Source organism: Sebastes umbrosus, chromosome 7 (genome assembly GCF_015220745.1).
Source record: "Sebastes umbrosus isolate fSebUmb1 chromosome 7, fSebUmb1.pri, whole genome shotgun sequence".
NCBI classification, from domain to species: Eukaryota; Metazoa; Chordata; class Actinopteri; order Perciformes; family Sebastidae; genus Sebastes; species Sebastes umbrosus.
This window is the reverse complement of record NC_051275.1, coordinates 6,722,497-6,746,959: the sequence shown is the minus strand read 5'-3', so window position 1 is coordinate 6,746,959 and position 24,463 is coordinate 6,722,497. Positions and strand designations below refer to the sequence as shown.

Here is a 24,463-nt window from a genome sequence, read left to right as displayed (position 1 = left end):
CCATGAGCCCGAAAGTTCCTTCCTGTGTATCTCAGATAAAAACAAGGAAGGAAGAGAAAAAAGAGAAGAGAGAGACGGGAAAGGGGAAGAGGGGTGGTGGTGGGGTGAATGGGGAGACGCATCATAAATATTTATAACAGACAGGAACAGTGTTGCATCTCTGTTTGCTTAGTCTAATAGAGCCGGACAGACAATTCAAACAACGGGAATGGCAGATAAAAGAGGAGGCAGGAAAAGTTGGGGGCGGGGGCGAGGGGGAGTTAGAGGACAAGTTAAGTTGGGTGGAGGTTGTGAAAGAATAGCAGTGGTTTGGGAGGGAACACATTCAATGTGAGAGAAGGGACAACAAAACAGTAGATGTTTTGAGAATGACGGGAAAAAAGAGCATATTTTTAGTAAGTAGAAATGTTTAGATTTAGCTCAACAAATATAGAGGGCAGGACTGAGGTCACTTAGTCAAGTTGAAACATGTTTTTCCTCAAAATAATGCTGCATATGAATGTATGTAATAAGAACTAAGGCTGTCAATCGATTCAAATTATTTAATCATGATTAATTGCAAATTAATCACACATTTTTTATCTGTTCAAAATGTTCCTTAAAGGGAAATTTGTCAAGTATTTAATACTCTGGTAGTAAATACTAGTGGCATGCCACTTTTGCATAGGCATGTAATTAAATTAGGGCTGTCAATCGATTAACATATTTAATCGCGAGTAATAGCATGTTTAATTAATTGCACATTTTTTATCTGTTCAAAATGTACCTTAAAGGGAGATTTCTCAAGTATTTAATACTCTTATCAACATGGGAGTGGTCAAATATGCTGCTTTATGCAAATGTATGTATATATTTATTATTGGAAATCAATTAACAACACAAAACATTGACACATTTTGTCCAGAAACCCTCACAGGTACTGCATTTAGCATAAAAAATATGCTCAAATCATAACACGGCAAACTGCAGCCCAACAGACAACAACAGCTGTCAGTGTGTCAGTGTGCTGACTTGACTATGACTTGCCCCAAACTGCATGTGATTATCATAAAGTGGGCATGTTTGTAAAAGGCAGATACATGCCAAGCGTTTAAGCTTGTACGCTGGCACCCCATAAAGTAGTGATAGGCTTTCTAATGAACCAAATTCATCAATAAATCCATTTTTTTTCTTTGCCTTCAGTTGATAAAATAGATCAAAACATAGTCCCCTGTTTTTGTCTCTTTGGTTGCTCCATAATCCTTAAAAGACACTCATGACTGAACCCTCTTCTGTGTCCGTCCACACCCCTTCCCTTCCCTTCCCTCAGGTCCGTCATCGCCCCCGGCCTTTTCCTGGCACTGGTGGTATGTGGTGATGGCCATCGCCGGCGCCGTGGCCATAGCTGTGCTCATGGCTGTTTACGTGGCCAAGCTGCGGCACAAGGAGACGCGATTTGGGTGCGTAGGCTTGTTGCCGCTCTGCGTGGGTTGAAGGGAGGGACCCGATAGCTGTTGCCAAACCAAAAAAAAAATCTTCAGTGTTTTTCAGCTTCTTGACCCAGTTGCCTCACAATTCTGAAGCATTTGGATGCAGTAGAAAAACATCTGTTTTGAAAAACCAATGAATTCTGGAGCAATGCCATGCTTTCAGCTGTGTTTACACATCTGCTTGGAGAGACCTCTCATTGTGTGTTTGGCCCTGATTTATATGATGTGTTTCCGTTCACAGAGAGGCGTTTGAGCCCATGATGGAGAGCGGAGAGCTGGTGGTCAGGTACCGCGCCCGCCGCACCTACAGCCGCAGGACGACAGAAGCAACACGTGAGTTCCCCTCTCTGCACCGACATGTTACCCAGGAAGATGACACTTTATATTTCCTCCTGACTGTCCCTACAGCAGTATCTCTCAGCGTGCCCAAACATGCCCCATGTCCCCGGGATAGATAGCAATACTAAACAGGTAGCATCTTCTCTCACGCCCTGGGCTTGGTTCCATGGAAGGATCTCTGTGGGATATACAATGACACATCTATTCCCCGCATTTCAAGATAGGAATCACGTCCGCGGTTTGACTTCGGTTGATCAAAGGCAAGAACACGACCAAGCAAGAGTAAATTCATTCACCACAGCTGTGAAAGCAGCCCTGGAGTGTTCAGTCAGCTGACATACTCCACAACAACACTGTGCCCCTTGTGCTTGTACTATGTGTTTTATCTTTTTACTATCATATCAATTAGATGTGCTGTGAATCCATTCGTGAAGTTGTGCCCTGTATAATCAGGCCTGAACAGCAGGTGACTGGACTACATTTTACAGGGTTTCCCGTGTTACGACCAGTGAGGTTTGGACCCAAATGCAGACACATACAACAGCGTGGAAGTAGAACAAAGGCTTTATTGCCAAAAGCATGAATGGGGAATGGAAGGAGGGAAAGTCAAGGCTGTAAATGAGCAGGGCAGACAGACAGGTGGTGCTCCTAGGCACAGGAGAACAAACATTAGGGAACAAAAACAAGATCAAAAACTAGGAACAAAAAACTCTGTATATAATAATGCTGAGCAGCCGAGGCAAAAATACCACTTGTGTTGAGTCAACGATCTGGCGACGAGTGACTGGAGAACCAGGGTATTTATACTGTGGTTGATGATTAGATGAGAGGCAGGTTGAGCAGGTGAGTTGATTGCATTTGAAAAAGAGAGAGAGTCTGCAGAGGAAAAGAGCCTCACACACACACACACACACACACAAACAGCCAGGCACGCCCACACGAGACAGACAGGGAACTGGACACAGGGAAAAAGGAAAAAGACACACTAGGAAGGCTGATGGCACGGATGGAACCGTCACATCCTAGGCAGTATGGAAAAGTATGGAATTTCATTTTTGTAATTTCCAGGTCTGGATGAGTATGGAAAAACATTTCCAGACTATTGCCCCTATTCTGTTTGCTAAAATATCAAATTCAGAATTTCTAAAAATAAACTGATCATACAAGCAGAGTGTTTTTCACAGCGTTTGGAGCAGCCAGTGCAGCCAAAGTCAAGCCAAGTCTTGTTTTGATTCAGCGCAGTGGCGACATGCTCATACAAACTAAAGAGGTGCCATCCACTATGAAGAGTCTTGAAGCTCTTCAGCACCATCAGATTCTCGTTATACCATAAAAACTGTATTAGTGTTAAAATTACTGCCCAAAATGTTCCGCTCGCGCCTCATTGGTGCTCGCATAAAAGGCCTCACCTCCTCAAAGTCCCAGGATGGATTTCTGTTCCAGTATGTCCCTGTTGCCCATAGAGGGGTGGCGCTTTGAGTGGTCGGAAGACTACAAAAGCGCTATATAAATGCAAGTCCATTTACTATAATTGTTTTTCACTTAGAGCAGCTTTGCCCCGAGTACAAAATCTTTGACAGTGGAACGTCGTCCAACTTTCTGCGTAGGGCTGTGGGCTGAACGGCCACAATGGGTAAAGGGCTGGCTTTACAATCCCAAATACAAAGCCTGGTTGGTTAAATAATTCCAAATGGGAAAAGAAAGCTGGATGCAAACTTTGCGTTATATCATTTGATATCTCAACCATGGGGGAGGCGCCGAAGCACTGTAGTCTTGTCACAGCATCCTCTGCACCCCGAGTCACAAAGTCACAAAGTCAAATATGGTCTGAAAAATCTACCAAGAAGTCTGGAAAACTATGGAATTTTGAAAGGGAAATTTTGATTTTAGGCTTTTTACAGTCAGAGCAGAGCAGAGGAAGGAGGGACGGGGGAAGGTGAAATCAAGATAACAGCAGATTGTGCTAAAGGGGATCCTGTTCCATCAGGAAGTGAGTGACTTGACATACCCCGCATGTGAATTAGATTTCAAACTGAAGCATCCTGAAACAACAGACGAGGAGTTACGTGACTTCTCTGACTGGAGCTCATCGGGGAATAAAGAGGGAGTTTCAAGTCTTGTCCAGGTGGAGCTACGATCTCGTACTGGTTGAAGATGCAGCAGTGGTTTGAAGTGTGTTTTGTGTGCTATCACCAGCCAGCCAGCAGTCCCTGTGAGTCCTCGTGATGACAGACAGAGATACGTACCTGTAAACACAGCACCCTGACTCTAATTTCACACAGCTGGGTCACATTGTCCCAGGTGTACGCGCAATATTAGCGTAGACCTCTCATACGCAAGTCTCAGCTTGCTGCAGCCACAAAGAGGCCAGGGGAAAACTGGAGAGGAAAACAAAACAAAAACGTATTCAGTGAGTAAAATGAGACCAGCCCAAAAAAAAAAAAGATGTGGAGATAATTTGTACTCTGAGTGAATGGGAGGAAAGCTCTCTGGGAATAAAGGAAGGGGTCAGACTGGAGGGATCTGGGCGGGATTTACGCTGCTGACCAGTAATTTTGGCAAATTCTCAGGACAGAGTTGAAACCCCGGGGCTCCGGTTATTGCATGCATTGGCTAATAGTTGGTCACGCCAGCATGTGTTGGAACATGCCTGAGGACTGAGCACATTGTTGTTGGACGCGTGGCAGATTGATAGTGTAGCAGCAGCTGGACAAGGGTCTCTGATGCATGTCGTTGCCTTGTCATATCCTGGCCCAGATGTGAAAACAGAGCTGACGTCTGCTCGCCACCACACAGCTGGATGACACCCAGCTGGTTGAAGGGATTCAAGGATATTTAAACTCCCCAACCGGGTCCATGTCAGGATCACATGGTCACATGATGTCCCACACCTGAAAAATGGTGTGAGAGAACAGTGGACACATTGACACGATTTTGAATTAGTTTTTATATTTGTATAGTTTTTTACTCCTTTTTCAGCAGCTTGAGTTTTTGTTTTCTAGTTCAGGTTTAATTAGTTTTTTGTTTTAGTTTTACTAAAATTGTGTTTGCAATGTAGTCTCAAATAGTAATACTTTTGAAAGTAAGACTTTTCGTAAGATATAATAATTGACATTTAGAGTGTTTGTAGGGGTGTAAGAAAATATTGAATATCGCAATATTATGTTTTGTGATACTGTGTCGATTCTCAAAAATGTCATTTCATTTACAAAGAGGTGTGCCCCCTCAAAGTACTGCTGTTATATTGGATGTTACAGGGACTGTGATGAATGCAAATGCAGATCCCACTGTTCTGGTTGCATAAAAAAGTTAACTTTTTTTTACTCAGATTTTATGCATATGGTGGTGTTGATAGTTTTCCTAAAATTAGATTTAAAAAAAAAAGAAGAAAATCACAATATATCGCAATATATTGAATCTTAACCCCTGTATCATGATACGTATCATATCGCCAGATCCTAGCCAATACACAGCCCCATGGGTTTATAGCATTTTTTGAACAGGACTTTTTGCATTAAAAACAATAGATAATTAACTTTTTAATGCATTAATGCAAATTAAAATAACATAACGTAAGGCCCACTTTAAAATGCATTCTTTTGCAATAAAAAGATGAAAACGAAAAAGATTTTTTTTTCTGGTGAGTTTTACAAGTAAACAGGGTGGTTTTAGTTCAGTTATAGTCTTATTTGCATTTTTATTCAAGCTGGTAGTGTTTATTCACACTTTGTTTTTGGCTTAGCGTCGTGCATTGTGGTTTTACAATCTGGCTGTTTTTCTCTCTTTTCTGTGTTCCTCGTTAAATTGCTTCACGGCCCATTAAAACGCCTTATTTTCTCCTCCTCAGTGAACAGCCTGGGCATCAGCGACGAGCTGAAGCAGAAGCTCCAAGACGTGATGGTGGACAGACATAAACTAACCCTGGGAAAGACCTTGGGAGAAGGTACTGCTTTGTTTTAGCTTGTTTTGTAACCTGTGTGTCAGTCTCATTTCTAGGACAGCTGGGAGTTAATATGTAGTTTAAGTAGAGGGACTGCCTGACAAACAGCAAGGTGGAAAAGGCATTTATAAACGCCTTTGTTTCAGGGTTGGTAAATAGTACATAGTCAGGTCTTATCTGACACTTATCTCCAGTCATTTCCATCTGACACCAATGTGGTTTGACCCCAGGTGTAGTGTAACAGTTTACAATGTGATAACCTGATAGCTCTGTAATTTGTACCACTCTTTATAGAGGACGGAACCTGCCAAAATCAAAATAAATTAATAAATAAATAACTCATTAAATAAATATGTCATATGCATAAATACATGAATAAATAAAAACTAACATTTTAAATAAATAAAAAATAAATAACAAAGAACTGCAGAAATAAATTAAAAAATGAATGAAAATAAAAACAGAAATAAATAAAAGGGAAAATGAAACAGAGTAAATAAATAATGGATTTAGTACAAAGATAAATAAGTAAAGAATCAAATTGAAACAGAAATATCAATTTATGTCACATTTTATCAATTAATTAATGGCTACGTTTATTTTTAAAGACTATATAATGACTATATATTTATTTATTTATCAATTAATTTATTCATTTAATCATTTATTTTTTATTTCGGCAGGTTCCGTCCTCCATTACTCTTCAGTGTTTGATCAGACATCTAATGTTGTTGCATCTAAACTGGGAGTTAGATTGTGTTTAATTTCTTTCGACAGGGGAGTTTGGCTCCGTGATGGAAGGACTGCTGACTCAGGAGGAGTCTTTCCTCAAAGTTGCTGTGAAGACTATGAAGAGTGAGTAGACAGTCAAAGTACTCAGCAATCCCCACAATGACTCCCTTCATCTTGGGAACACAGGCCATATTGATGGACAGCCCCTCGGGTCAAATGCTGGAGGGCAAAAATGTCAGTTTTCGATCAGAAAACAGACGACGACGCAGCTCGTAAAAGATATTGGCAGAAGAAAGAGTTGACCCCTTATTGACCGTGGTGCCAAAGCAAAGACAACTGTATAAAAAGTTGAGGGGAAAAGATGAATTTTTTAAACAGCGCCACCCTCTTATGGGAGATTTCTGCCAGTTTCAAGCTGTGGTGACTAAGTTAAAACAAACTCAGTGGTAAAAACTGCTAATATGTATTAAATGATAGTTTAATAAATTCAGGAGCCAAAAACCTCTGAAATAAAAGTCTGTTTCTCACCTTGGCAGTGTGTGCCGTGAGCTAGACATAACCACACGGTCTCACCTCTGTCTCGTCTCCTCCACAGTTGCCATCTGTACCCGCTCAGAGATGGAAGATTTCCTCCGTGAAGCTGCCTGCATGAAAGAGTTTGACCATGCCAACGTCATGAGGCTTCTAGGTGAGTCTGGATCCATGCTGCCCGGCACGTCATGGGTCTGCTCATTCACATTACTAGATAGAGACAGTGGAGGGGGATACATTAAGATTAAAAATAACATTTAAAAACTTAAACATCAATAGGTCTGCTGTTTAGAAACACTGTCCAAATTATCAGGATTCCTCAGGTTCCCCACAAACCACACTATGAACAGTTTTTAAAAAGGAGCTTATTTTGTGCTTATTTTCAGGTGCATACTTGTATTTTGGGTTTCTACTAGAACATATTTACATGCTTTAATGTTCAAAAAACGCTTTACTTTTCTCATACCGGCTTTGTTTGACGGTGTTCCAAACTAACCGCTAGGCAGGTATTATGCAAATGTGGTACTTGGTGACATCCAGTGTTTACACTAGACTTTTATTTTTATGGCCAATATGGCCGTTAATATTCCAGAATTCCGTCAATATAGAACAACTACCAGAAATACTGTATGTCTTAAATAGCCATATAATACATTTGCCATAAATTGAAAATAATTTACATGAAGAAGCGGTCTAAAAAATAAAATAATAGGCTGTTTGGTCCGATTTCCGCGTTTGTCAAATTCTGAATAGTGTTGTGTGGCTCATAGGGCTGCAGCCTACCGAATAGTTTTTATGCTTCATTCATAACGTTGACATTCAAATTATTATTAATACCTTACCGAAACATTGCGTGCAGTTCACCTTCTCTTCCCCTCTACGCGTGCGGCGCTGCGCTCCTCGTCTCTGTGTTTGTCTCGGTCGGAAAATGTCTAAATATATTGAAGAAACACTGATGTAATCATTATTTATATCATCGTTGTAGCGGCTTGGTCAGAGCCCTTTGTTTGTTCCGCATTTACACAGTCAGCTGGCTGGCTATATGAACGTATTAAACTTTTGTATAATATTTGTTTTTATTTAAGTTGTCTTGGCAACATATCTTACAATATTAGTCTATTTAAAATGCTATTAATTAATTAATTAATTTATTTGATATATTTCCCAAAGGACATTTTTAGCCCTTGATCATTTAATCTGCCGGACAACTACATGTGATACCGGCTAAAAGCCGGCATATGCCGGTTACCATAAACCCTGGTGACATCACCATGTTACGGAAGAAAAGGTGGGACTTGAAGCCAGGCATTTCAGGCAGTTCAGGAGCGGCGTTTCTATGGGGGGAGAGTAACTCCCTTCTTTCTGGACTTTGTAATTTTGCAGACCTTTTTACATGCACAAAAAAACTATAAAACACACTAAAAGAAAGGGAAAAAGCCAAATAAGTCATCTTTAATGGAAATACTTTCTACCAAAGAAATAGTTCAGATTCACTGCATTTTCTGTAGATTATCAAGAGTAACAGTGACACTGTCTCTGGAAAGACTAAATGCTTGAGACGAATATCTCAAAACCTGGGCTAATGAAACCGTAATTATTTACATGACTAAATACCACTGAAGGTGAGCGAGAACATTTTTTGTTTGTTTTTTGTAATTTGGGTGAACTGACCCTTTAAATACTGCCTTCATAATTAGTGAATTCAAGACTGAGCTGTTTTGAGATATTGACTGAAAGTTATATACGTACAGAACATGTCTCTGTGTTTAACACTAAGCTGATGTGTTTTTACAGGTGTGTGTCTGCAGACTGTGGAGAGTGAAGGTTACCCCTCCCCTGTGGTCATCCTGCCCTATATGAAACACGGAGACCTGCACAGCTATCTGCTGTACTCCAGGCTGGGAGACTGTCCTGTGGTTAGTCTGATTTCACACAATAAAATCACAGAGTCAGCATCACACGTGCAAACGCAGTCAGTCGCACGCACACAGTTTAACAACTTAATGGGTTTGGGGGTTTAGAAGTTCACATGAATGTCTGTCAGCAAAATGAGATCCAAAGGTCAACATAGACGTAAAGTATTTGTTACAGAAAGGCCTCATCTACTCCTCTTTGGCAGTGCGTACGTTCTGAGATCATGCAAACAAGAGACGTGTCTGTCGTTGCTATCTGCAGTTTTATTTATTAATGGATGAGATGTTTTCTTGGAATCGACAACTGCTACACGCAGTAAGTCCCAGAAGAGGCGGGTTGAGAAACAAAAGCCTAATCAAAACAAGATCCTTACAGAATGTTGAAACATCTATGAGTTCGGCAAACATTCAAAAACACAGAGATGTTGAACCCTGTTCTTCCCACAGGAGGAGGCTGTTAGTATCTGGAGCAGGCTGATCACAGAGCTGGACTCTAGTGCCCTCTACTGTGCAGAAAAAGAAATGTCAGCTGTGTGTGACTAAAAGCTTTTTCTCTCTGTGCTGTCCTGCAGTACCTCCCGTCTCAAATGCTGGTAAAGTTTATGGCCGATATTGCCCGAGGGATGGAGTACCTCAGCGAGAAGAGCTTCATCCACAGAGACCTCGCCGCTCGCAACTGCATGTAAGCACAATCTCTGCTTCCACTTTTACTCTCTCGGTTCCTGTATGTGTTATCACTTTGCTCTTAAACAGAACTAAAAGTAGACCAAGAGACTGTCAAAGCAACATTTGGGAGAGGGAAAGCCCAAAAAAGGCATGACACTTTTGCATGGGCATGTAATTTAAATTAGCCCGCTACAACCTAAAATGCAAATTGTGTTAATTCACTAAAGAAATTAGTGGCGTTGAAACAAATTTGTGTAAACGGGTTATTATCACGTTGACTTTAACTGCAGCTTTCAAGTAAAACTAGTGGAATAACAGTAAATTTACCTCTGAAATATAGTGTAGACTATAAGTATAAAGTATCAACAGTAAACTTGTGCAGCACTTTGATTAATGTACTTTTGCAGTGCTGTAACACTCTGGTTTTTGTGCCTCAGGCTGAATGAGAACATGAATGTGTGTGTGGCCGACTTTGGCCTCTCCAAGAAGATCTACAATGGAGACTACTACAGGCAGGGGCGGATCTCAAAGATGCCCGTCAAATGGATCGCTATCGAAAGCTTGGCGGATCGCGTCTACACCACCAAGAGCGACGTGGTAAGTTCACCTACTGTGTGTTTGTGTGTGTGTGTAAACATAATGGGGACTCACCTCCCATCTGGGGACCGGTCCCCACAAGGTTAACAATTTATTTTAGAGTTATTATTTACTTTAACTTATGGTTAGAATAGAGATTAAAGTCATACTTCTAAAATCTGTCCTTTGAGATTCAAAAAGACCTGAAATTGATTCTAAAAGTTACAGTGGATTGTTTTAGTGGCAATAAATTTCACCGCAGAAACAAGTATCAAGACCTTTATAGAAACATCTTGCAGCATAATGCATTACTCTACGGGTCATCCGCACACTTAGCGTTTTCTAATCAATTAATCACTAATTACATTACTTTGGAGGTACATTGTGTTGGATTTGGTGGCATCTAGTGGTGTGGTTGCAGATTGTCAAAGAAGAAAGTACTGTGCAAACCTTTTACAGCCAGCGTGTCGCAAAAAGTTGATTTTGGATGACTATTGCTTTAAGTTTATCGTATTGTTAAAGGTCTAGTCCAGAATTAGATGAACAGCAACAGCTGATATTATGACTGTATGTTTGCCTGATGGGCCCTGGTTTTCATGCACATGTGAAAGTGGTCATGCAGTGTAAGTGTTAAAAAGGATGTGCATTCTTTAGTAAGTTGTACGTAAAAGTAGGATGTCCGGAAAGCCCAGTCAAACATGTGTGTGTTATTTCCATAGCCAGTGTTTGACCAGTGCAGATTCATGTTTGAGAAGTGTGTGGCAAGGTGTGTAAAAGCTAAAGGAATTCAAAACTCATAACCTTTTCCCTCCCTCTCTCTCTCTTTCTATCCCTCCGTCCCTCTCAGTGGTCGTTTGGAGTCACCATGTGGGAGATCGCGACGCGGGGCCAGACTCCCTACCCCGGCGTGGAAAACAGCGAGATTTATGATTACTTGAGACAGGGAAACCGTCTCAAACAGCCACCAGACTGTCTGGACAGCATGTGAGTTTTGACTCCTTCCCTTTCACATTCCTCACAAAACACACTCAGCTGATGATGAAGGAAAGGAAATCTTTTGCTTCCTGGTTAGAAGTACATTTTCACCAGAAAACAATCAAGGCTGGAGGCTAAAAATAGTTCCAGTCTATCTGATTTTCAAGAAGCTCAGATGATAATTTGACTTTTTTTCCATGTTTCTTCAAGCTTAAGACAGTTTTCTATGATTTTCTTTATTACATTGTGAAATTAGTTTCACCCTAAATTGTTTAACAGCACTTTGAAAAGCAGCCTTTTGCTTGAATTTCAGGTGACACGTTACTTTATAAGTTTCAGAAGGGAATGTATAATTTGGCAAAGATAAAATTCAGATAATTTTCTGAGACAATACACTTGCCAAGAGATAGAATTGGTAGGAGGAATTTCATAGAAAAGTCCAGTTATAATTAATAACGTAATAATGAGTATTCATTTATTATCTGGAAAAAAATACTTCCTAGGCTAATCTAGAAAAGAATTACATTTAACTCACTATAACTAGTGAAATTATTATGCAACTATTGGACCTGCACAATGAAGTGTTTAACAATGTGCTTACATTAAGTATTAAATGAGCATTTGTTCATCCGGTCCAGCTACTCCATGATGTTCTCCTGCTGGCTGCTGAGCCCCAAGGACCGCCCGTCATTTGAGGCCCTGCGCTGCGAGCTGGAGAAGGCCCTCGATGATCTACCGGACACCCAGGACCCAGACGAGATCTTGTATGTCAACATGGACGAGTCTTCCATGGAGCTAGGGGCCGTCGGCGGCCGTGACCCCATCGGGTTGCCGTCCCCTCTCTGCCTGAAGGGCCTGGACTCTGTGACCACAGTGGAGGTCCACCACCCCAACCGCTACGTCCTCTGTCCCCAACACGAGACCAACCGAGCCCTCTCCGACTCCCTGGAGAGCCTGGACATGCCGGTGTCGTCCTCCGCGGCCACGCTGCCTCTACAACCGTCCTGCCGCTCCACTCCCAATCCCACCCCGACCGTCGAGCTGCTGGAGGACAGGGAGGGGTCCAGGAAAATGCCCTGGCAGTGATGGCTTCACTCTTACAAAAATGACTCATCACTGCCAAAGTGTGCCATCCTTTAACCCCCAGTCCAAGATCGAGATCCAGCTTCTTACTGTAAGAAACCCAATGTGCCCCTACATACAGATTTTGCACAAATACACTCACACACACACACACACGGCCGAACGCATTCCAAGGAAGTGAAGGATTGTGGATTGTTTCCTTTGTCAACCCTCTCTCTTTCTGAAAAGAGCACATTTTCAAGTGAGTGTAAAAGTGACTGTGTGATTAGTGTAGCCGGAGGAACACTGTTACCAACGACAGACGGTGGGTGGACAAGTTTAGAGCACACGTTGTTGCCCACGAACACTGCAGCACAATCAGAGAAAAGAATTCCCAGTGGCTATAGCAATAAATAATATACCACATCTGCACAACTACCTGTGTACAGCGGATCGATCTCCTTCACGGGATTAAGCTAAAAAAAAGAAATCTTTGTGAAACCAGCTCAGACACTGCCAGGCTGAATCTACAACCAAACAAACTCAGAGGCTTGAACTTGTGAGTTAAGTGCTAACGTGGAGGACTCACACCAGCTGAGAAAAGTCTTCCTCTCATCCATCTGAATCCCTGCTTCTGTGTAACTCACAGCAAAAATAACTTGGTAGGAAAGAAAGGAAGCAGTGAAGGTATCATCTGATGAAGACGACTGGCTGCTTTAAGGTTATATTGATAGTTTATGAAGGACAATAAGAGGAGTTTATGGCTCATTTATCCACTTTGAGCTGTGGTTTCTGTGTCTTCACTTTAAGGATGCTACACAGAAATCCTGAAGTTCACTTTACCTGAAGTTAGGACACTTTTACCCTAAAGACTGCTCCAGGGATGACGTATTTTTGTAGGCCAACCAGGAAGTTAGCATGACCCTGGGTTCCCTCAACAAAAAGCCAATGGGATTTTTCCATTTTGGATTATTGCAGAAAATAAGCTCTGTGGCAAACACACGTTTATGATACTTACACGTTTTGTTCAGCAAGATAATCTCCACAAATGAACACCACTTTTAATGAAATACACCACGGTCGCATGAGAACGAGTTGTATACACAACGAGGCTGTAAAGGCGGACGAGTCGGCGTGATGACGTTTAGTAGTCTCATTTAGCCACTTGTTGCAACCGCCTTTTTAAAGACACATAATGGCTTCAAAATTCACAAGTGGGATATTTATTGACGTTTTATATCGTAGAACAAAATGTTAAAATATCTTAAACTTGTGTTAACCACAGATCTTATTTCAGGCATCTGTCTAGTCTTCCAGATGAGGGAACCGGAAGTGCTAAAAGGCAAACTCATTTCCAGGTTTTAGGACTCATTCCAGTAGCACGCTATAGCCGCAACAGGATATGAATGAAATATGATTTTTTTTAAAATAAGTAATAACGGCTAAGTAATTAAGAGACCAAAATTAGCAAATGAAATTCCACTGCAGGCTTTAGAGACTTTCATGTGAAGCTGTTCTGAATGAGGAACCTACCATCTTATTACAGTAGTGTGTATGATAGCCTAATGTAGCGCTCTAACAACCGTCGTACTGCTAGTTGTGCATGAAGCACCATGAGCCAGTTACAGTTCACACAAGGCAACTCTTTCCTCGCTAAACACCTGTGAAAGTCCTGATTCAACTAGTCGATACATCTTTGTCATAACTCAGGAGACTTTGCTCAGCAGGTACTGGTCAAATAAAGAGGGTACAGATAAGCAGAGGCAGGTGGATGGACTGAGAGTAGGTACGGACATGGTGGAGTTACCCAGGGCAATTGGCAGGATAAGCTCCTCACCTTTGCTTTTGGCTCAAGCACAGTGTTATTACACATTTTGTAATTTTTTTTTTTTATGCTGAATTTTTTGTATTTCTACAATTTTGCACTAATATTTTTATATCATTGTATGTTTGTTTATAATTTGTATATCTTTTACTCTTTTTCATTTTGTGTTTTGATTTTCTTTCTGGACATTCTCAGTCGTCCTGCAGACGCCTCTCATGAAATCAGTTGCAACGCAGTTTCATAGCAATTCATGAAATAGTTACGAAATTTCATCTATTCTATTCATGTACATAGACACAAATTTCACTTTTTTTTTCGTGACGCTCAGCACAACTTTCAACGACGTATTTTTTGTGCTTTTTCCTAGGAATGTCCAACAAGACATGACGCATGTGTGAATTTCCTCTCAAGTCTTTTCAAATCAAAACTACTTAGTTTGGTTTAGGAAAAGATCGACTTGGTTAGGCTTAGGCAACAAACTACTTAGTTAGGTTTAGGAATAGATCGACTAGGTTAGATTTAGCAATAGATCGACTAGGTTAGGTTTAGGAAAAGATTGTGGTTTGGGTTAAAAATAACTCTGGAAGTGGCGTAACTTAAGTACAAAAGTTACATGACAAATAAGTCAACGTTGACATGTAGTTTCACACGGGACATGAACACCAGCCTCCTGGGTGAAAGTCCTGTGTTTTTTCCACCCCGACCTCCTCCCTACGGAAGTTTTCTTTATACTTCCCGGTTCACAATTACGTGGCTTATATACAAATTGATTTTGTGCTGACCATCACGAAAAAATTTTTAAAATTCGTGTCTATGTACATGAATCAATACATTGAATTTGAACTGAAAGTGCTGTGCAACTGGGCTGTCAGTCACACATCGTAGGGCGTCCATTTTCCATAAATGAACAAAAGACTGGGAAACATGACTAACCTCGTCATCTGACATCATCCTGCCACTCTCTTCTTCTGGGATATTTTTGTTTCTCGAGGTTTAGCACTGTAAATAAAAGTCTGGCACCAACAGAGTCGAGGAGACAGAAAGCAGCAGCGAGTGTGTTCATCCAGACCTCTGCTGTGAGGTTCACTAGCTGCAACTTTGCATCATGCATGCACTTATTTTCATATATATATATATTTGCTTTAGTTCATTATTTTGTCATTGAAATGGACCATATTCCAACACACATTTTGGGAGAACAATTGTTTAAAATGAGGCGCTGTGTTTCTCAGATGTATACATCAAAAGGTACTTATATATGAAACAGTTTACAGTGATATTTTATACCTGTAGCATTACTGAAATTCCTCGTTAAGATGTCTATTCATTGCTATACATTTGGTACTGTATACTCATTGAGTAATAGTCCTACATTGTTTGCTGAGACTGAGGCACTACTCTAATTTGGTCTGCACAAATATTTGAATATATATCCAATTTCAACTAGGGATGCACTGATACCGGATCAGATATCGGGCCGATACTGACTCAAATAGCCACTCAATTCATTTCTATGTTTATATACCATATACATTTATATACTGGCATTTTAATTCCTGTTTCAGTTTTGAGCAATTTGTTGCTGAAGATACTTTGCCAAGTTGCTAATGTACGATTTATTATTTTAATAAGAAATATCAATTCAGTAAATTTATATCTGTGTATTTATTTGTTACATTTCATTTTACAAAGTTAGGAAAGTTATGTTTAAGATGTTGCCTTACACATAAAAGAATAATCCCAGTCACTTAATTAAACACTGGTATCGGATCTGTACTCGGTATCGGCCGATACCCAAAGCCCAGGTATCGCTAACGATGTCGGGACGGAAAAAGTCAGATCGGTGCATCCCTAATTTCAATACAGAGACACCTACTGTGTTGAACCAACCCGTGTGTTTGAAAAGAAAAACTGATCCTCCACGCGGATCCCAGCAAAAACTGAATGATTCCAGTCGGTTCAGCCTTAATTCTCTACCTTCAGTGCCTTCAGAGAGCCAGTATTGTGCATTACAGTAAATGTGTGTGTGGATTGTGATTCTCCTGGTGTGTTGAATTGGGAGACTGAACTATAATTGCCTTTATATTGTTACTGTCATGATTTGTAAACAAAGTTTTATACAGTACCTACAGTATTTTGTATAAGAAATAAAAGTGTTCATCATGAATGAGCTCTCTTTCTCAGCTTTGTTGTAGTCAGTATCAATGTCATCCATATGTGTTTCTGACATGTTTATTAACTCAATACGGCCGATGATGATGTAACGTTTTGTCTAATTAGGATTTATGATCACACAGCACAGGAAGATGAAGAACCTGAGATAACACAGTGGCTGACATATCTCTCTGAAAGATCATCCAACAGCTGAAAAACTCATGGAATAGTTGAATAATGTACACAATGAATAGTTATATAGTAAGTGTATGTGTGGTCTCAGAAGTGGATGTAGGAGATCTGCACGTCGCCATCTATCTCCAGCATGTCGATCTCGTTGAAGGACTGCATGCGGTGGAAGAAGTCGAACAAGTGCTGCCCGTTCACAAACACCTTGAACCTCTGGTTCCCACAGCGAATCGACATCTGAGAAACAAAGACGTAAAAGTCAAGACATGGCTGACCCACGAAATAATGTCGAACACCTTGAAGGACTAAAATATAAAGACTATATTACATCAAAGTACTGTCCCTCCATGAAGGGGTTCATGCTGGCCTCTGTGTCCTCCTGGCCCCAGTCGCCTCCGATCATGCTGTTCCTCACCACCATCCCCTCCCTCACCCTGGGGTTCATGTGGAAGGCGATGTCCCGAGATCTGCTCACCATGAAGTTGATGCTCAATCTGCATCACACACACACACACACACACACCAAGGAGTGTAATACATATCTGTTAGCACTCACACTATAGTGATGTTTGTGTATGTACACTCACAAACACACACAGCTGTGTACTTCTATCTTTGTGTGGACACTCAATGACATAATGCATTCCCTAGCCCCTTACCCTAACCTTAACCATCACAACTAAATGCTTGGCCCCAACCCTTGTCCTAACCCTAACCTAAACCTAATTCTAGCATGGACCTTAAAACCAAGTTTGAACCCTCAAACAGGCCTCTGAAGGTCTGTCCGAAGGTGAGGATCGGCCAAAATGTCCTCACTTTCCAAAAATGTCCTCACTCTGAAGGTCTAAAACTCAAATTGGTCCTCACAAAGATAGCTGTACAAAAACACACACACACACACACACCTGTCTGCTCCATAGGGCACCATGCCTCTGATGATGATGGTCCTCTTAGGGTACATCCCTCCTGGGATCATGTTGGAGTAGGGCACAGGCTTAAAACAGCAAAAAAACAACAAACAAAAACATAAGACAGGTGGCATAATAATAAAACTAAAACTAAAACTAAAACAAAGTAATGCCAGAGAAACGGGTACGTTGTTACCTAAATCTGCAGCCTACAGTGATCACACTCAGCCTGTCAGGCTCAGTTCTACAACGTTAGACTCAGCTCAGCTTTCAACAGTCTTTAAACTGCAGCTGAGCTTTTAGCTGAATGACAGTTAGGACTGTCACAATATCAGATTTTCCCCACACGATTATCGTGGCCAAAAGAATTCACGATATTATCGCAATATCTACAGAAAATTTGAAAAATAATAATAATAATTGAAACAGTCAAATGTATCTTTAACTTTGTTTATTGTGCATCTCTTTTTTGGCAAATGAATTACACTCAAATACCAGTGTAGAGACTGTAACCGTTAAACCGAGGTAATAACGACGTTCAAAATAAAATAGAAGTGGACTACGGGAATAGTGATGTTACGCTCAAAGTGTCACGACTAGATGTATAACTGCCTCACATCAAAAAGCCGAAAAACAAGTGACCAATCAACAAGGCCTCGCTGTGTCACCCAGACTTTGCCCTGTGGTGTTGAGTACAGGGGGTGCTTTTGTCAATCTGACACTGACTGTGCTGCAAATGAGTGAGGAACAAATTTTACTTACAGGGTTGTAGACTGGCTGCCCGCCCATTCCCTATAATCAGATTAATAGATATCAGATTTAAACTGGATTACCAGAATAATATCATACACAGAGGGCTCTATGAATGTGTTCTCACCGGTAGGTTTGATCCTGGGAATCCTCCCTAACACAAGAAAAAAATTAAGTAATTTGTACAAATTTGTAAAAAACTGTACACATGACAAATGAGTTTGGCTTGGTTTAGGATACACAGTGTAAAAAATACAAAAGAACGATAAAGTTTCTTATTATATCATTGTTTCTTACCCCCATACCACCTCCCATGCCTCCCCCCATGCCTCCTCCCATGCCTCCTCCCATGCCTCCTCCCATACCACCTCCCATGCCTCCTGGATATCCACCCTGTGAAGAAGCACATTTTTTAAACCAAAGATTTAATATGATTTATTTCTGTGATTTATTGTGAATTAGCTTGACTTAGGCTGGCATTTTAAATGTATTTTTGACAGGGATGTAATAGACACAATATTATTAATTAATGAATTTAAATTTGAGCAATGATGAAAAGCAGAAAAAGAAGTATGTATTCACCCCCATGCCTCCTCCTGGATATCCTCCCTGCTGAAAAGTGGTGAACATGTTAAATACTGTTTAATTATTTATTTCATTTATTTTTGACACTTAAAAAAATTCTCATCCTAAGTATACTTACTCCCATTCCTCCTCCCATGCCTCCTCCCATGCCTCCTCCCATCCCTCCTCCCATTCCTCCTCCCATGCCTCCATCTCCCTGGATATCAGTTAGAAGGAGCAGGGGGTTAATGGAAAGATGTTCACTGTATTTCACTATATTTCCAGTAATATTTAAAGGAAACTGCATTCAAAAAGACAAAAATAACATACCCCCATGCCACCTCCTGGATATCCACCCTGTTGAACAGTGGTGAACATGTTAAATCCTGTACAATGCTGTGTTAAATTTGAATTTTTACGCTTAAACTAAGCATACTCACTCCCATTCCTCCTCCCATTCCGCCTCCCATTCCTCCTCCCATTCCTCCTCCCATTCCTCCTCCCATTCCTCCGCCCTAAAAAGACCAAACAGAAGTGTAAAACTAAACAGACAACAAATCTCATTAAAGCTGCAGTCGGTAACGTTGAGCAAATATGAGAAGGTTTGTGACCATGGTTGTATAAAGAGAACCGGATACAGCGTTGGAGGCGAGCTCCCGTTCATTCCTATGAGAGCTGCTCAGTGGCGCATGAAGAAAAAATGGCTCGACTGCCGAGTGATGAAATACTCGGATCTTCCGGCGATCTTTCGCATCCATTGCCCTTTCCTTTAACCCCGCCTCCCAGTCCTCGTTCCAGCCTCGGTCTGGGTCTCATTCACATGAACGGAGGAAAGGAAATAACTCTGGATTTGGCTATTAGTGCATTTTACAACTTTTAGGACCTAATGATTTAAATAAGGGCTATTAGAGTGTTCGTAATGGGAAGTTGATTTACCTCCAAAAAAATTATCATCTGAGTTACAAACATATATTTTCCAATGTAAGTCTATGGGAAAAAGTATTTTTGGGCCCAATGGCATCACATGACAGTGACGCAACAACTACTACTAACATCGCAACTACTACTATAATATATGTAAGGGATAATGTAGAGCTACATCGCCCTGTCGGGGTTTATTTCAAAACAATGACCCGCTAGCTGTACATTATCTCGCTTATTACACGGCTACTTACTTAAGAAATCGATAATTTGAACGGCCAGAGCCCGACATCAGAACGGTCTATAGCAACGGTCAGTTTTACATATTAACAGTCTACTATACAGAAATAACAGACCGTAGAATGCCTTGATTGACCAATCAGAATCGAATATTCAAGCCGTGTAATAATTACCTATGGTAACCTCTTAACCATTTGTCTTACCACCACATACTAACTTCCTAGCAAACATTAACAACACCCTAGCAACCAGTGGTAGCCCTAAGAAATGTTTTTCTCATTGCACATTGAGGTTTCATCTTTGCTAATGATAAACATTTTTGAAACCATTTGAACCCAGCAAAACGAAGCAAATGCAAACATTTTCAAAACACATCAGTACTGTTTAACTCACTCCCATTCCGCCAGGATACCTATTCATGCCACCTCGAGCACCCTGGAGCAGAAGCAGAAAGCGTTTAGAAATCAGTCATTCATGATTTATTATACTGCTGAAGTTATTTGCCCCAGCAAAGCCCAAAGCATCCAGCTGAAAACTCCAGGGACGGGGAGTCTCACCCCGATGACGTTAATCGTCTGGATGGAGACGTCTCCTGCGATCTGCATTGCTCGAACTCTCTCCACAGGGAGGCGGTGTTCGAAGGTGTAGAAGTCATTCCCATTGACTTTGAACTGTAATAGGATCATATCACATGTTAAACAAAGTGTGCCATGACATATTCTGTATATGGTCCAACCTGTTTAAGAGGTATTCACACAATGAGATACCGAACACATTACTGTGTTTGTAACACACTATGATGTAGTTGTTATTTGTCAACAACTATAACTCCTCCTGTGGGCACCAATAAGTGGATGCTGGTGTATAAACAGATAAATGATAATATAGTAAAACACAGTTGAAATAATATAAAAGATGTATAGGAGAAGCATCCCGTGACGTAGTTACGAAATATCGCTAATTCATAATCGTCTATTTATAGAAGATATGAATGTTTTGAAAACCTGAGGTCTTCAGCTTTCAGAATAGACCAACTGTGTGTTGTCCAAACTATGTATTATTATGAAGTATTTTAACAATAAAGTCATACAGAAATAAACTTTGTAAATACAAGAACAAGTTGTGATCAAAAGATCTGCGATAATTTTCGTCTACTATATATCTTTTCATTGCCATTCTGTTGCTAGGGCAACAACTTGACACCATAAACAATGTTTATTTTGACAAATCTTGGGATATCTCACAGCCCTGTGGGCCCTTCCATTCTGCATGTATCTGCCTGTATAGCATAAAGCGCTTCGGTCATATATGAATATTGATCAATATTCATTGTGTTTATTACTATTTCAATGTTTTATTTGTAACATGGTTATATGGAAATAAATAGTTTTTAAGTAAACAGTCAATATGTAAACAATAAACATGCACAGAACATTGAGCCCACCTGAGTATATCTTTATAAATTGTATCTTAAATGTTGTATTTTGGTGTATTTTCATGAAATTAATAGATACAGTTGTAATCAAAGAGTGGGAGAAGACATTCAGTTGCATCATTATCCATGGGATCTTTGTTATAAAGGTGATATTGCCTTTGACATTTAAATTTAATACTAGGCAAGGATGAAAATCATATTTTGTCCTTTATTTCATCTTGAGTGTAATCTCCAGTGTAATATAGTTTAGTTTACCTACAATGGATTCATATTACTTAGCTTCTTACCTTTCAAAAGAGACCAGATATATGCATATAAGCTTTAAGGTTGATGAGCTACTCCTGATTCATTTTGGGGATTTTATTTTAGGTGTTTTTTCCGAGGGCGAGGGCTCAACGGGGCTTAACAAAATGCCCTTATATCTGCTAACAACTACATTATAGTGTGTTATAAACCATGTGTTATTTAGAAAATAGTTTGCAAGTAAGTGTGAACTTGTGGTTGGTCTGACCTGGTAGCCCTGTGAAGTGGCGATGATGACCATTTCAAAGGCCTGGCCTTTACTGAAGGGCATATCACGAATCTTGTCCTCAGACCCCCAGGATCCCTCCTGACAGCTGTTGAAGACCACCTTGTCCCAGCCGTCAAAACGAGGGTTGAAGTGGAGGGCGATGTCGCTAGACTCAGACTCTCCACAGAGCAGGTTGATATAGAACCTGCCACGAGGAACAGCAGGTGAACCACAGACATTATGTCACTGAGCCCTGAAGAAACTGATAAGTTAGTTTAGTGTTGGAAAACAGAGGAAATGCAAACAGTGCAGGTGGGGCTAAAAAGTGAGGATCTTGTAAAAAAAAAAAAATCTCCCAACAAAAGATGTAACGATACAGTCAGGTATGTGTAATGTTTACTCTGTCTGTTAATGGGCTGTAAAAGTACCTCAGATATTACTGTTTTGAAAAGGGCAGGGTTAGGTGATAAAAGTGGAGCTGTGTGTTACAAATGTGCTTTGATATCCAACAATGCAAAGAAACCAGCTCCACCCAGCCTGAGATTACACAAGGTGTTCCCCCACTTCTCAAATGGTGACAAAAGGGTTTGTCAAACTACTACTCTATCTATGTACTCACCTGGTAATGTCCTCAGGAATGGATCCCTGGATGTAGATGGACACTCCTTCCCTCAGGCCTCCATAAATAGGCCCCAGATAGGGAATTCTCTGTACAATGAACAATACATATTCATTCACACTGCTGCACAATGCTCGCAGGTATGCAAGACACACCGCCAAATAACTAATCAGTGATTCACAAAGTCCGGTTCTGAAGGATATTATTTAGAGTCTCCATAAAAATGAGTGTAGCAATAGTTTGATTTCACTCTTTGCTATCCTTGGATGCAGTGGTGGTTCAATTCAATTTATTTTTATCAAATCATAACAGAAGTTATCTCAAGACGCTTTTCATATAGAGCAGGTGTAGACTGTACTCTACCATTTAGAGACCCAACAAGAGATCCCCATGAGATCCCTGTACTAGGGCTGGACTAAATGTATTGATGTCATACTGAAACTCTTGCCATGATATTTTTTACTCTTGTTGCAATTTTCAACAAATAAATTCATGGAATCCCATAATGGTAATTAAACTATGAATATCTACAGCAACCAATAATTATTATAATTCAGTAAATAACCAATAAACCCACATAATCTTTAAATGTTAATACTGCCATTAATGCGGAAAAACGTATCAGAAATGAGGCAGCCCGACACATCTAGTTATTTTTAACTGATATCAATTTTAGGTCATATTGTTGTCCAGATTGCAACATAACTCTGTACCAAGTCCTCTGAAGAACAAAATGTAGGTTGGAAATCCCAGACACAAGCCTAAACTAGACTCTGAACTATCACACCAACAGATTTTTTTTCAGCCTGGCCAACCCCATTAGTGATTTAAGTCATAATCCCTTTGCATTAGTGCAATGCATTACTCAGTGGCAGCAGTCAGTGCAGATACTTACAGGGCCGTAGATTGGCTGATAGCCAGGAGGAGCAACAAACGACATGGCAGCAGTCGGCGAGACGGACGGGCAGACAGAATCAGGAGGGTTTTGTCAGGAACTGATCTCTGCTGGAGGCCTCGTTTTATACAAATGATGAGGGAGGGGCAGAGCCGGGTACCAAACCCAGGTCTGCATCACCATGTTTACTCAGGAGGCACGAGATGCAAATTAACCCTTGACCCAGCAGAGGAGTGGCACGGTACAACAAAAGACAGAATGTGTGTGTGTGTGTGTGTGTGTGTGTGTGTGTGTGTGTGCGTGTGAGAGTGTGTGCGTGCGGCAAGAAAAACCAACATGGTTGTAAAGTGCAGCAGCTATTGAAGCAACGAGTATATCCCTTCTACACAGTGATAGAAGTACTCAGATGTTTTACTTAAGTAAAAGTAATAATACTGCAATATAAAAATACTCCATTACAAGTAAAAGTCAAAAATTACACTTAAAAGTAAAAGTACATATGTATTATCAGAAGACAAACGCACTAATAGTGCTAAGAGTGTCCAACTATTATATATTATTGGATTTGTATTACTGAACTAAACATTTCACTGTTGTAACTGGTCGAAACGGAGCTGATTTGAACTATTTAAACTAGTTTAATATTTAACAGCTCATATTTTATAAGCTCATCATATTTTTGTTTGCAAAATCTCAGTCTGTATAATAACAAGAACCTAAAGCTGTCAAAGAAGTGTCATAAAAAGTATCCCTCTGTCTATTAGTGGAGTAGAAGTAAAGTACAAGTACCTCAACTTTAGAACGCTGCCTAAATCTAACACAGTGAACAAAACTGGCATTATACAATCTGAATCATAATATTTCTCTTTGGTGCTGGAAAAGACAACAAACTTTGAATTTCTCGAAGTGGAGGTCTATGTAGAAGACATAATCTCAGCAAACCAGAAACCAGATATCATTTTTTGAAGAATTGTAGTAGGGTCTATACATGATTCATAAAATATCCACCCACCTGTCTACCTACCTAAGGCAAATAGAAACAACCCTTATCTTTCCCTTAACTTTATATACATACTTCATGGAGGCAGTATAGGTTATTCCAACAAATGCTTCACAAAGTAAACATACAAGCGGTTCACATGCACGCACAGACACATAATCTGTCAGGGAACAAAGGCTGTTTTAGTGATACATGGGTGTTTCCTGACATGTTTAATGTGTAACAATCCACTTTTGATATTTGATTAAG

The 24,463-nt window shown here is 40.4% G+C and overlaps 2 protein-coding genes across 2 annotated transcripts in view; one reads left to right on the top strand and one right to left on the bottom strand.

The window, feature by feature from the left end:
- LOC119490781 (tyrosine-protein kinase receptor UFO) overlaps positions 1-13,200 on the top strand; it is a 39,693-nt gene extending 26,493 nt beyond the window's left edge. Inside the window, exons 11-20 of the mRNA XM_037774250.1 lie at positions 1,310-1,439; positions 1,711-1,802; positions 5,656-5,751; positions 6,526-6,603; positions 7,076-7,168; positions 8,806-8,927; positions 9,497-9,606; positions 10,028-10,187; positions 11,014-11,150; positions 11,780-13,200. Coding sequence (XP_037630178.1) covers positions 1,310-1,439; positions 1,711-1,802; positions 5,656-5,751; positions 6,526-6,603; positions 7,076-7,168; positions 8,806-8,927; positions 9,497-9,606; positions 10,028-10,187; positions 11,014-11,150; positions 11,780-12,227 — 1,466 coding nt within the window. The 3' untranslated portion in view covers positions 12,228-13,200. The remainder of the gene's footprint in view (positions 1-1,309; positions 1,440-1,710; positions 1,803-5,655; positions 5,752-6,525; positions 6,604-7,075; positions 7,169-8,805; positions 8,928-9,496; positions 9,607-10,027; positions 10,188-11,013; positions 11,151-11,779) is intronic.
- Positions 13,201-16,244: 3,044 nt separating this feature from the next.
- LOC119490799 (galectin-4-like) lies at positions 16,245-23,358 on the bottom strand. The gene is made up of 11 exons (XM_037774289.1): positions 23,215-23,358; positions 22,320-22,408; positions 21,701-21,905; positions 20,312-20,425; positions 19,034-19,108; positions 18,924-18,950; positions 18,157-18,183; positions 18,042-18,071; positions 17,277-17,365; positions 16,700-16,865; positions 16,245-16,608 (listed from the first exon to the last, which is right to left on the bottom strand). Exons 1-11 carry the CDS (start codon positions 23,257-23,259, stop codon positions 16,462-16,464), a joined length of 1,014 nt encoding a protein of 337 aa, XP_037630217.1. The 5' UTR covers positions 23,260-23,358; the 3' UTR covers positions 16,245-16,461.
- Positions 23,359-24,463: the final 1,105 nt, after the last annotated feature.